Below are 14513 nucleotides of genomic sequence, written 5' to 3'. Positions count from 1 at the left end.
GTTTTTTCTCTAGCTCAAGGGGCTTAAGACAGGGGGATCCTCTCTCCCCCTTCTTGTTCTTGTTTGTGATGGAGGCCCTTAGTAGATTGATGCGAAGGGCTGCTGATTTGGGTCTTGTGAGAGGCTTTCGGGTGGGCAGGGATGCTGCTTCTCAGTTGGAGATCTCTCATTTGATGTTTGCTGATGACACTTGGTTCTTTGTGATGCGAATGTGTCCCAGATTAGATATCTGAGATGTGTCTTGATTTGTTTCCAAGTTGTCTCCGGCCTTAAGGTGAATGTGGGCAAGAGTGTTTTGGTGTCGGTTGGGGAGGTTCCTGAGATTGAGACTTTTGCTGACATCCTTGGATGTCGCAATGGTGCTTTTCCCATTTCTTACTTAGGTTTGCCTCTGGGAGCTCCTTCGAGGTGTGTGGGGATTTGGGATCCAGTTGTGGATAGATTTGAGAGAAGGTTGGCAGGTTGGAAGAAACAGTATCTTTCCAAGGGCGGCAGGGTCACTCTGATTAAGAGGACCCTCTCTAGCCTTCCCACTTATTTTATCTCTCTCTTTCAGATTCCATCTTTAGTTGCGGAGAGGATTAAGAGGTTGCAGCGTAATTTTCTGTGGGGGGGTAGAGGTGAAGAGTTTAAGTTCCATTTGGTGAGATGGGATCAGGTATGCAGGCCTATTCGGAATGGTGGGCTGGGTCTTCGTAGATTGGTGCCTTTTAATAAGGCCCTTCTTGGAAAATGGTTGTGGAGGTTTGGTGTGGAGAGACATTGGCTTTGGAGGAGGGTTATGGCTTGTCGTTTTGGAGAGATGAGAGGAGGGGAGCTCTTTGGAAGTTAGAAATCCTCGGGGGGTGGGAGTTTGGAAATTTATTCGGAAGGGTTGGGATGATTTTTCCAAGCACATTCGGTTTCGTCTTAGAGATGGGAGGGGTATTTGTTTTTGGGAGGATGTGTGGTGTGGTGATGCTCCTCTTGCTCTTGCCTTTCCTCAGCTTTACAGGATTGCTTTAGATAGGCACGCCTTGGTGGTTAACTGTTATCATCTTGATAATGGGAGACTGGTTTGGGATGTTCGATTCAGGCGTGCCTTTCAGGATTGGGAGATTGATGAGGCAATTCGTCTCTTGGAGTTGTTATATTGCCAGAGGATTGTGGTGGAGGATTCGGATTGTTGGTCTTGGGTCACAAACTCCAAGGGGCGTTTTGAGGTGAGGTCTTTCTTCAAGTGCCTCTCTTTTGATCCTGGAGTTCGTTTTCCTTGGAAGTCTGTTTGGCGTTCTAAGGCTCCTCTCAAAGTGGCTTTCTTTGTGTGGACTTCGGTTCTGGGTAGGATCTTAACCTAGGATAATTTGAGAAGGAGAAGCTAGGTGGTGGTTAATCGTTGTTATATGTGTCTTCGTGATGAGGAATCTGTGGATCACCTTCTTATTCATTGCTCTTTGGCTAGAGAGTGTTGGGATTTGATGCTTGGCTTATTTGGGTTTTATTGGGTTATGCCAGGATCTACTAGAGAGTTGATTGAGATGTGGAGAGGTTGCCATGTGGGGGCTCTCAGTCAGGATGCGTGGAGAGCTACGCCGCTTTGTGTGTGGTGGTGTATTTGGCTTGAAAGGAATAGGAGATACTTTGAAGGAAAGGCGGTGTCGATTTCGGTGCTTAAATTATCGATTTTTTCCACTCTTTTTTGTTGGGTTTCAGGGAGAGGTTATAGATCGTTGGAGGAAATTGTTGATTTTTTGGCCTCTTTGAAGGCTTGAGACCTTTGTGCTCTTTTGTATTTCCTTGGGATTCGCTCCCCTCTTGAGCGTCTTTTAATAATATTCTTTTATTTATAAAAAAAAAAATACTAAGCTACCCATATTCTGTCCTTGGAAAGGAGAAAGTCCCAAGCAAGGACACATTTGGCAGCCTTATCAACATCACCATTTCTCCTCGGGCCAAAACCTCCCTCTTCCTTAGGAGCAGGTCACTTCTGCCAACTTAACCCATGAATTCTGTGACTTCTCTCATCATGACCCCAAATAAAGTTCCTCATTCTTCTCTCTAATGAGTTAATAACAGCAGCTGGGAGAGAGTATACTGAGGTCCAATACTGAACCATGGATAGAACCACAGATCTGACCAACTCCACCCTACCTGACATTGAGAGATTCAACCCTCTCCATACTAAGGAGCTTATTATCTAATGCTTCACTTTCTAAATAGTCATCATCCATTGAAGAGCTCCACTCGTTTTCCACCAAATAATTCTTCAAAGTCAAAGCGGGCTACTCGCTGAACTGCTCTCCCTTGCACACTCTACACCATCTCCATTGATTCAGTGCCGCAGCAGGAGAACTAGGAATAAACCAACAAACTTCAAAAAGAGAGGAGGGGTCAAAGATCTCTGGCCATTGAATTGTTCATCAAGCGTCAATAAATGACTTACTAAATTACCATTCCCCTTACACAAGCAGCATTAGTTGCCAGTAGTTTGGCACATCTAAGTCTAATTGTTCGGCCGTAGGAAGCAACCATTGTAGGGGCTTTGGTACACTGGTGACTTCTCATTTTGGACACTCTATAGAGCTAATAGCTGGTTGTTTATGATTTTAGTGGGTGGTGTGGTTTGGGATCTCACCGTGATTAGGGCACTGAGGGGCTGGGAGTTGGAGCACATTGTGGTGTTCTTTGGGTTGAGTGTGAGTCACGGATAATTTTTTGTTGAAGTCTTTATCCATTTTTGCATTTTGTTGGATAGTCTTCACCTGAAGCCTGTCAATGGATCAGATTTTGATCCGAATCCGGACCAAATCCAATCCAATATCTCAGATATGGACTCAATATTTAATTCGATAATCCGTTAAGAACTTGACATTGATAAATAAGATATGTATTATGGTGAATCCAATCTTACAAAATATAAAATATAGCATGCTATACATTTATTATCTATCATTCAATTGGAGTGAGTTTGATAAAGATATTAATCAAAAGTGTTGTTTAAAAAGTAATTTGGTAAAATTGGCGTACTTAATTTGAGAGCCTGACTATCATTATATACAAGCGGAAAATTACAAATATGGAAAAGATAATAAAATAAAATCAAAATAAAGAGAATAAAATAAAATCAAATAAAATCCAAATAAAAATATATCCCTAAAAATTAGCCTATATTGAAGACCCAATAAATCTGCCATAATCGTTGAGTCAACTTATAGATAAGATTTCCAACACTCCCCCTCAAGCTGGAGCAAATATGTTGATTAAGCCCAGCTTGACTATGGAAGACTGGAGAAGAGAAGGCCCAACAGACTTTGTGAACACATCTGCAGTTTGTTCTAAAGAAGGAACAAAAATAGGATTAATGATACCCGATCGAACTTTCTTTCGAATAAAGTGAATGTCTACCTCAATATGTTTCGACCTTTCATGTAAAACAGAATCAGAAGCAAGCATAATGGCTGATTTATTGTCACAAAACAGCCTTGAAGAACCTTTCTGTGCAAGACCCAACTCTCCCAAAATTGATTGAAGCCAAAGGAGCTCACAAGTACCTTGAGCCATAGCTCGGTATTCAGCTTCAGCAGAGGATCTAGAAACAACAGCCTGCTTCTTACTCTTTCATGATTTGAGATGATTACCATAGAAAGTACAGAAGCCAGAGGTAGAACGTCTATCTGTCTTACATCCAGCATAGTTTGCATCAGTAAAGCATGAGAGTCCGGACTGATTTCCCGAGGCATAGAACAGACCAAGACCAGGGCACGACTTAAGTTATCTCAAAATATTGTAGACTGCATCCATATGAGCTGAGCGAGGGGCATGCATGAATTGACTAATCACACTAACAGCAAATGTCAAATCGGGCCTTGTGTTAGTCAAGTAGATAAGACGACCTATTAAACGTTGATACACGGATGGATCTGGAAGTAATTCCCTTGACTCAACAGAGAGTTTAAGATTGGGGTCCATAGGAGTGGAAGCGGGTCGACACCCAAGCATGCCAGTATCTTGAAGAAGATCCAAAACATATTTCCTTTGAGATAAAGAAATTTCACGACAGGATCTAGCAACCTCAATTCCAAGAAAATATCGAAGAGGACCTAAGTCCTTCACATCAAAGGACTTTTGAAGATGAAGTTTTGCCTGAGCAATCCCTGAAGCATCATCACCTGTGATAATGATATCATCCACATATACCAATAACATAATGCAACGACCATCAGAGCGACGTCGAATAAAACAAGTATGGTTTGAGTGGCAGCGCACAAAGCCCATGGATAAAACAACATCGCTGAAACGACTAAACCAAGCTCTAGGAGATTGCTTTAGACCATAAAGAGACTTCCGTAGCCTATAGACTTTCCCAACATACTCCCCCTCAGCCCGAAATCCAGGGGGTGGATCCATATATATAGTCTCAAGTAAGTCTCCATTAAGAAATGCATTCTTGACATCTAACTGATGCAGAGGCCAAGAATGGGCAGCAGACAAGGAGACAAGCAGTCGCACAGACGTCAACTTAGCCACAGGAGCAAAGGTAGCACTAAAGTTTTTGTCCGGAATCTGAGTAAAGCCTTTTGCCACCAACCGAGCCTTATACCAATCAATAGAACCATCGGCTAAGTACTTCACATTAAAGACCCATTTGCAGCCAACCGTTTTCTCCTCAGAAGGTAAAGCAACAAGTTCCCATGTATTATTATGGTGTAAAACATCCATTTCTGTTGTCATGGCAGACACCCAATTGGGATCCTAGAGGGCCTCTGACACAGATCGAGGAATAGAAACGGTCCCAATCTTGCCCAAGAAGGATTTATATGCACCTGAAAGACCATCATAGGAGACATACTGGGAAATAGGGTGGTTAGTGCTACTAGAAAAACCATACCAATTAGGAGGATGACGATCACGGGTAGGATAACGGGAGGTACGCTCAGGAATTGTAGGAGCAATAGGAGAAGGAGAGTTACCTGGACCTGGTTCTGAAGATGATTTTGGCAGGGGAGGTTGAGTGCGATGGCGACGAGAGTAGACTTGCAAAGGTGGAGGGGAACCCTGCATGGATGGAGAAGGAGATTCCAGGACAGTGTGATTTTCAAAGAGAGGAACAGGACGGGCAATAGGAGAAATCTCCTTCTCCAGATCACAAGAGAGAGAATCCTGTACCACAGAATTAGTACTATAAAAAGGAACAGTTTTATGAAATGTCACATCAAGGGAATGATACATATGTTTGGTCACAGGATCATAACAACGATAGCCCTTTGACATAGCAGAATACCCCAAGAAAATACACCTAATAGATTTATCATCAAGTTTATGACGAGAAGGACTATAGTTATGAACAAAACAAGTACAGCCAAAAACACGAGGCAGAAGGTGAAACAATGTATAATCAGGCTGGAGAATCTGAAGTGGTGCCTTACCACCCAAAACTTGATTGGGAGTACGATTAATCAGAAAAGCAGCTGTAAGAACAGCCACGTGCCAATAGAATTTAGGCACATGCATACCACTCAGAAGACATTGGACCACAGACATAAGATGACGGTTTTTGCTTTCAGCCACGCCATTTTGCTTCGGAGTATAGGGGCAAGTGAGTTGATGTAAAATTCCCTTTTTATTAAGTTCAGACCGGAACTCATTCGAAACATATTCTCGTCCATTATCAGAACGAATATTACGGACAACAGTGTTATACTGGGTTTTGATCATTTGAAGAAACTGGGTAAATAAAAGAAACACATCAGATTTCTTTTTCAATAAATAAACCCAAGTACAATGAGAATAATTATTAATAAATGTCGCATAATATTGATGTCCGAGAAAGCAGTAACTGGGGAAGGGCCCCAGACATTAGAATGAATAAGATCAAACATACTAGGAGCACGACTCATATGAGAAATATAGCTAGTTCTAGTATGTTTAGAAAGCTCACAAAGTTCGCATTGAAACTTATGGTCCTTACATGCTTTATTTAACAAAGGAAACAATAGACATAGATATTGAAAGTTTACATGCCCCAAACGTGCATGCCACGGACTAAAAGTGCGAGAAGAAACATCATAAACACTAGAAGTAGGTAGGACAGAAGCTTGAAGACTCGTTCCTAGTGGTTCCCCAAAGTAGTAAAGCCCATCACGCTCATAGCCCCTGCCAAAAATCCTCTTCGAACAAAGGTCCTGCAACAAACAGTGATCTGGTCAGAATATAACTGCACATTGGAGGTTTTTTGCAAGCCGGCTAACAGATAAAAGGTTAAAGGCAAATTTAGGTACATGAAGGACAGATGAAAGAGTAATATCAGGATACAGACAAACATCACCCTTGCTGTGAATGTAAGATGTAGAGCCATCCGCAAGATACACAGATTGGGTAACAGGTATGACATTAGAAGAAAAAACTGATAACTCACCAGTCATGTGATCATTGGCCCCAGAATCCAGAACCCAAGTGAGCTGCTTGGCCTTAACATGAAATGCAGTAGGAGTACCTATAGCAATAGTTGCAGTGGGACCAATTGAAGGAGCACTAAGTCTAGAAGCAAGGGAGCCAAGCTGGTCCTGGATATGCCCAATCTGAGACTGAAGCTGGCTCAGTCCAGGAAATACAGTAGATCCACTAGGAGTAACAGGAGTTTCTGCAACAGCCACAGTACGAGAAGAACGAGTTCCAAATAAACGGTTCTTAGAAAATTTTTGCTTTAGTTCAGGATGAAGTTTGAAGCAACGAGCCTTAACATGTCCAACCTCTCCACAATGGTGGCAAATAATCTGACCTCCAGAAGCTCGTGATCCAAAGTTGGTTGCAAAAGCCATACTATCCCCAGCAGGCTCAGACACTGGTACAGGAACAATTGAGGGCTGAATTAAACGGTGCCGGCGTGCTTCACCATCAACAGTAGCAAAGGCTTCCAACAGGGATGGCATTGGTGATGCATTCAAGATCCGAGACTTTAGTGGTTCAAATTCTGGGCGTAATCCCATCAAAAACTGATAGGTATGCTGACGATCAAGATGTTTGACAAGAAGAGAGGCTGCCTCAGAAGGAAATTCACTGAGAGGCTCATATTGAGCTAGTTCCTCCCAACGAGATCTCAAATACCCAAAATAATCAGTTACTGACAAATTCAGGCCTTTCTGCGAGGCCTTAGCAATATCTTGATATAATTCAAAAATACAAGCATCATTCCTAGAATGAGCATACATTTGATTCAAAGCAGTCCACAAGTCATTAACAGAGTCATAAAACATGAATATATTATTAATGCGTTCATCCATAGAATTAAACATCCATCCTAAAATGGTACAATTGTCCATATCCCACTGAGCATATTTAGGATCTTTAATATCTGGTCTCTTTTTAGTACCCAAAATTCACCCTGATTTGCCTTTTCCACCAACATAGAGGTGGAGGGAACAAGTCCAGGATGCAAAATTACGGCCATTCAACAGCACACTAGTAACTCGTTGAGCCGATGTGTGGCGCCGAAAAGAGAGTTTCTTTATCATTACTTGATTCAGCCATAATATTAAATAGATCAATTCAACAGATTACCAATAATTTCAAATAAAGGAGGAATAAATCTGATTTTGATCAAACCAAGAAGCCGGAGACACGGCGGTCTAATCCGAAAATGCTGCCGAATATCCCGGCAGCCCTAAAAAATTACAAACACGTCTTCTGACCCTTAGTGCATGAAAAAGACTAAGGGAATACCCCTACAGGGGTCGAACCTAGTGGAGATTGACTCCCCCTAGGACTGTCACAACAGCAACCTGAAAAAGAGAAAAGGTCTGTGAAAAAAAAAAAATAGGGAAGGGGCTGTAACGAGATAGAGAGAGATATTAAAAGAGGCGGTGAAAGGGAGAGAGACGGGGGAGGTGTAGGTTTGAGGCTCTGATACCAAAAAGTAACTTGGTAAAATTGGCGTATTCAATTTAAGAGCCTGACTATCATTATATACAAGCGGAAAATTACAAATATGGAAAAGAGAATAAAATCAAATCAAAATAAAGAGAATAAAATCAAATAAAATCAAATCAAATCAGAATAAAAATAAAATCCCTAAAAAGTAGCCTATATTGAAGACCCAATAAATCTGCCATAATCGTTGAGTCAACTTATAGATAAGATTTCCAACAGTTTACATAGTGATTCATCACGTATACTAGTATTGGAACTCTTAATTATTTAATTTTTCTTCATTTTTTTAGTTCTGTTCTTCTCTCTATTGAATTTTCCTCTTTATTGTTTTCTTTTTCTTTACCTAAGAATCAGATATCAAAAATTATAGATTGAGAATGCAGAGCTTAGTTTGGCAGTAATCTCCTCATACTAAAAAAATGATAAAAAAAAAAACTATATACAATAAAATTGGAAACAAGTTGGCAGTAACATGGATATGACTCATTGAATTTTATTTTCGGAATTGGACACTTACTAATAGATATGGATGGTAATTCTGCATTTAGTGTTAGATTTTCAGAAGGGTTAATTTGTTCTTATTATCTTCCCTGAGGGGGGAATGCTACATTAATAAATAAGTTTGGTTGATTCACTTCCTTTTTACACTGTTGATAGGCTATTAAATCATTTCTTTCTAGTAGTTTTGTTTGATTAATTTTGAGTCTGATGGTTTGGTATATCCTTGAATTTTGGCATGCTTTACTTATCATTTAATTTATTGCAGATATTTGAAGAATAACATCAAACCTGAGGAGAGGCAGAGATTCCACTTTTTTAACAGCTTCTTCTTTCGGAAGCTGATTGACCTTGACAAAGATCCATCTAGTGCTTTTGAAAGCAGGGCTGCTTTTCAGCGTGTTCGTAAATGGACGAGAAAAGTGAATTTATTTGAAAAGGATTATATATTTATTCCGGTTAACTTTAAGTAAGAACTAAGCCAAAGAAACTTTTACTTGTTAAAAAAACTATATGCAAAATATTTGAGCACTGACATGAAATGTGCATGTATTGTTTTGCCAGTTACCACTGGAGTTTAATAGTAGTATGCCATCCTGGTGAAGTGGCTGAGTTGAAAGGTGCGTATTTGTTGGATTTCAAGATGTTTCCTCATGAATCAAGTGTGTTAATCTTTTTTTAATTGCTTTTTTTTGGTCATATTTCAGATGAAGATGTGGAGAAATCTCTTAAAGTGCCTTGCATATTGCACATGGATTCCATCAAAGGAAGTCATACTGGCCTCAAAGATCTGGTTCAAAGGTACCCTAATTCTTCTGAGTCATGACATGTTTTTGTTTGATGGTACAACTATTTCTTTTGACTTCAAAGATCCGGTTCAAAGGTACCCTTTATTTTGTAATCATTGTTTCCTATGCCTTTATCAATTTTGTTTCTCACTTTTTTCTTTTGTGTTTGTGTGTTTGGGAAGATGAACTGTGAAGAAGAACTTGCAAGGCATTTGCACATGTTTTGTTGGAATTTTTACATCACTTTGATTAGGTGCTTTTGTTTTCATCAGTTAACTAATTTTGAGATACTACTTATCAAAAAAAAAAAAAAAAAAAACTAATTTTCAGATACCAAACCGTGAAATGAATTGAACATACAACAGGACAGTCATTATAAACTTTAACCAACAGTCAGTTTTTGAATGGACGAAACCCATCCAGTACAACCATTTGTTGTAATTTTAGCTCCAGGCTGGTGCCGTTACCATGCAGACGAACTTTGTGGCAATTAAATTGGTTTCTAAATGCGTCTGATTTGGTTCTTATCTAGCCAGGCACAAAGGTAACATTTGGAGGAGTTTCCAATTGTGAAAAGTCGTTTCACTATAAAAGGCGTTACAGGAATGACTTCGTTAGAAGGATTCAGAAAAGAAAAGGCATTTAACTGACGTGATATGCATTTGGTGACAAAATCACCGAAGTCCTTTTACTACGGCATACCTACATCAGGATCACATATTTACTTGCATTACTTTTGACACAAATAGTGAATCATAATATTAAAATATATATAAATATTTTTTGAAGAAAAAAACAAATTCTCAATTATGCAGTATGAACATGCCAACCTTAAATCAAATGCCTTGGTTGCAGACTGTTATTGGCTTGATAGTGGAAGGATGACTTGGGACATATAGTTTTGTAGAGAGTTCCATGATTGGAAACTTGAGGAGGTTGCTGCGTTCTTAGCTTTGTTATACAGTCAGGTGGTGGAGGGGGAAGGGATGGATGAAATGGTTTGGGCAGGTTCCTCGTGAGGAGCTTTTGGAGTTCGTTTTCTATCAAAGTCTTTTGGGGATCCAGTGTCCCTCTTTCCCTGGAAGGCCATTTGGAGATTGAAAGCCCCCCTAACGGTGGCTTTTGTTCCTTGGACAGCTGCCCTTGGCTAGGATTGTCACCTTAGACAATCTGAGGAGGCGTCAGTTTGTGGTGAACCGGTGTTGCATGTGCAAGAAGGCAGAGGAATTGGTGAATCGTCCTCTCCTTCACTTCCTGGTGGCAAGGGATATTTTGTCTATGTTCCTGGCTTTGTTTGGCATGCATTGGTTGTCTCCTGGTTCCACGGTGGATATGCACGAGGCTTAGAGAGGGTGTATAGTGGATAACCGAGCCAGAGATGCTTCGAGGGCCACTCCCTTGTGTTTATGGTGGGCTTTGTGGCGTGAGAGAAGTAGGAAATCCTTTGATGGAGAGGAAACTTCTATTTGGTCTCTCAAACACATCATACTGAGTTCTTTAGTCTTTTGGGTTAACGGGCATAATTGTAATTCTATGGGGGATTTTGTGGACTTTGTAGATAGATTGAAATTATAGATGGACTTTCCTCGTGAGGAGCTTTTGGAGTTCGTTTTCTATCAAAGTCTTTTGGGGATCCAGTGTCCCTCTTTCCCTGGAAGGCCATTTGGAGATTGAAAGCCCCCCTAACGGTGGCTTTTGTTCCTTGGACAGCTGCCCTTGGCTAGGATTGTCACCTTAGACAATCTGAGGAGGCGTCAGTTTGTGGTGAACCGGTGTTGCATGTGCAAGAAGGCAGAGGAATTGGTGAATCGTCCTCTCCTTCACTTCCTGGTGGCAAGGGATATTTTGTCTATGTTCCTGGCTTTGTTCGGCATGCATTGGTTGTCTCCTGGTTCCACGGTGGATATGCACGTGGCTTAGAGAGGGTGTATAGTGGATAACCGAGCCAGAGATGCTTCGAGGGCCACTCCCTTGTGTTTATGGTGGGCTTTGTGGCGTGAGAGAAGTAGGAAATCCTTTGATGGAGAGGAAACTTCTATTTGGTCTCTCAAACACATCATACTGAGTTCTTTAGTCTTTTGGGTTAACGGGCATAATTGTAATTCTATGGGGGATTTTGTGGACTTTGTAGATAGATTGAAATTATAGATGGACTTTCCTCGTGAGGAGCTTTTGGAGTTCGTTTTCTATCAAAGTCTTTTGGGGATCCAGTGTCCCTCTTTCCCTGGAAGGCCATTTGGAGATTGAAAGCCCCCCTAACGGTGGCTTTTTTTCCTTGGACAGCTGCTCTTGGCTAGGATTGTCACCTTAGACAATCTGAGGAGGCGTCAGTTTGTGGTGAACCGGTGTTGCATGTGCAAGAAGGCAGAGGAATTGGTGAATCATCCTCTCCTTCACTTCCTGGTGGCAAGGGATATTTTGTCTATGTTTCTGGCTTTGTTCGGCATGCATTGGTTGTCTCCTGGTTCCACGGTGGATATGCACGTGGCTTAGAGAGGGTGTATAGTGGATAACCGAGCCAGAGATGCTTCGAGGGCCACTCCCTTGTGTTTATGGTGGGCTTTGTGGCGTGAGAGAAGTAGGAAATCTTTTGATGGAGAGGAAACTTCTATTTGGTCTCTCAAACACATCATACTGAGTTCTTTAGTCTTTTGGGTTAACGGGCATAATTGTAAATCTATGGGGGATTTTGTGGACTTTGTAGATAGTTTGAAATTATAGTTGGCCATTGTTGGTTTTTTGTGTATTCTCTTGGGAGCGTTCCCCTCTTGAGTGCCTTTTAATGAAATCTTACTTATCGAAAAAATAAAATATTCATACTTCGTTATTATCATATTTTAAAGGTTTTGTTTTTTGGTGTACAAATTCCAACCTAAAGGTAAAACAGGGTATGATAGTAATGAGCCTGCTACTTAATGTTGGAAATTAATCATCATCATCATCGTCCTTGCCTTTATTCCATGAGTATGAGGTTGGCCACATAAATTTTGTTTTTCCATTCTTTCCTATTATACACCATGTCTCCTCAAATATATAATTTTTAAAGATCATTCCCATATAAGTTTTGGTCAGTCTCTTTGTCGCTTGCCTTCTAGGAAAACAACTCTTCCTCTTTTAACTGGTGCATTTTGGATCTATGTTGTATGAGTATACCACGTAAGTCTACTTTTACTAATTTTATCATTAATGATTAATAGGCACTATGCATAGCTTTCCCCTTACTCGTTCATTACTAATCTTATCTCTTCCAGTTACTCTTGTCATCCACCGTAGCATCCTCATAGGCATGTCACTATTGGATAATAAAGAAGTATTATATCTCACCAAATGGATCGTTGTGAGTAATTGATATTATTGTATGGATGTGCAAGATTGATTGCCGCAGAAAATTATAGTCAAGGTAGATGAATTATGTGTTTCTTATTCTGGGAGGTCCTTTATCATATTATTTTACTGTATATACTCGAGTTTTTTCCTTTCTCAGGCTTATGAATATAAGAAAACATGTTTAAGATTCTGCACATCTTGGTGATGTGCTTGTTTAGTGGGGAACAGATTGCAATTATAGATAAAATAAGCAGAGACTAGAACCATATGCTGATATGCCCTAATTTGTGCCTATTCTTTATGTTGGAGTTTCTTTTTGGGTGTGTGTGTTGTGGTGGGGTTTCCTCCCCCCCCCCAACTTTTTTTTTTTTAATTATCCTTATATATTGCTTCCTAGAATTTCTTTTTCGTTTAAAGCTCGTACTACGATTATATATTTTTTATGTTTATCTTGATAACTTTTCGAGACAGTTGGTCTTGTTGGTTGTTAACGTCTTATTTTTAACTTATGACAGTTATCTATGGGAGGAATGGAAAGAAAGGCAAAAGGAAACACGTGAAGACTCCTCCCCTAAATTTTCTAATTTGAGATTTGTCCCACTGGAGGTACTGTGTCTAGTCCCAACTAACATGTTGGTATCTATTTTAAAGTGATTTTGGAGAAAAAAAAATATATTGTACAGAGAAAATGATGTTACAGGGATTGATTTCATTTGTTATTTACATCCTCTCTTTATAATTCTTCTGATCTCTTGTTTGATTTTCACATAGCATTTGATCATATCCGTTTAGGGATGGCAATGAGGTGTGTATGAGATGAAACCCAATTTCCATTCTTTACCAAATTCATTTTGTGCTCTCTGCTAAGCTGTTCCCTGGTTTGAAAATCATAATCCACCCACTGCACTGCTTGCTCTGAATAATTCAATGACCAACTTACCAAGGCCTTTATTCAGAAGAAGATGCAGAGAATTGCCTATATAAAAAGAGAAATCAATGGGGAGTTACCTAATTCTTTTCTTATATAAAAGATCATCTTCTTTTGCATTGTCCTTTGGCCAAGGAATGTTGGGATTTGATGCTTGGTCTGTTTGGTTTTCTCTGGGTCATGCCTGGATCTTCTAGAGGGCTGATTGAGGCTTGGAAAGGTTGACCTGTGGGGGCTCACATCCAGGATGCTTGGAGGGCTATGCCTCTTTGTATTTGGTGGTGCATTTGGCTCGAGAGGAATAGGAGATACTTTGATGGAAAGGAGTTGCCTATTTCTTTTCTTAAGTTCTCCATTGTTTCCACTCTTTTTTGTTGGGTTTCGGGAAGAGATTATAGATCCATTGAGGACATTGTCGTTTTTTTGGCCTCTTTGAAGGCTTAGAGGTTTTTTTGCCTTTTGTTGTTCCTTTGGGATGCGCTCCCCTTTTGAGCGCTTTTTATACAATTCTTACTCATCAAAAAAAAAAAAATGGGGAGAGTGAAAGAGACTATGATTGGCTATACAGAGAAGAAAGAGGAGTCCGACTTAGCTTTGCTTCGGCATCCTCTATCCTCCGGGGCATCAAGAAGTTTAGAACGATGGCAATCTATGAAGGAACAAATGAGATGTAGAGAGCTCAAAGTAAGAACTAGAGCCTGAGTGAATGTTGGCTTAGAGACAATAACTTAAATTATTATTATTTGCAGCGATGGTTAATTTTATCATATAAGTGAAATGAGGGATAGTCTCTAAGATTACTATATAATGCCCTGGTGGGTGGGTTATTCGCTTGGTGTTTAGGTTCCATTGAGCACTTGGTTCATCAGGATAAGCATATTAAATATATTACATTTTTAGATGGGAATCATGGGATTCAGACAGAAGATGCAGATTTTATTAAGTATTATTCAATGAAGTAGAATGTATTACATCCATGTGCCATGAGTACAGGTTTTGGGGTAATTCAAACTAGAGTGGTAGATACATTCAAATTACTTCTGATGAACCTGAATACTAATATTTTG

At 40.1% G+C, this 14513-nt stretch overlaps 1 protein-coding gene across 1 annotated transcript in view; it reads left to right on the top strand.

Moving 5' to 3' along the window:
- Window positions 1-14513, top strand: part of LOC132278747 (probable ubiquitin-like-specific protease 2B) — a 57335-nt gene that overhangs the window by 33531 nt on the left and 9291 nt on the right. The window contains exons 10-13 of the mRNA XM_059780616.1: window positions 8672-8872; window positions 8968-9023; window positions 9111-9204; window positions 13034-13124. Coding sequence (XP_059636599.1) covers window positions 8672-8872; window positions 8968-9023; window positions 9111-9204; window positions 13034-13124 — 442 coding nt within the window. The remainder of the gene's footprint in view (window positions 1-8671; window positions 8873-8967; window positions 9024-9110; window positions 9205-13033; window positions 13125-14513) is intronic.

Source organism: Cornus florida, unplaced genomic scaffold (assembly GCF_030987335.1).
Source record: "Cornus florida cultivar Cherokee Brave unplaced genomic scaffold, ASM3098733v1 CherokeeBrave_3.0.0_Hap2_Chr10, whole genome shotgun sequence".
NCBI classification, from domain to species: Eukaryota; Viridiplantae; Streptophyta; class Magnoliopsida; order Cornales; family Cornaceae; genus Cornus; species Cornus florida.
Note: the sequence above shows the minus strand (reverse complement) of the source record. Positions and strands in the feature narration are given on the sequence as shown.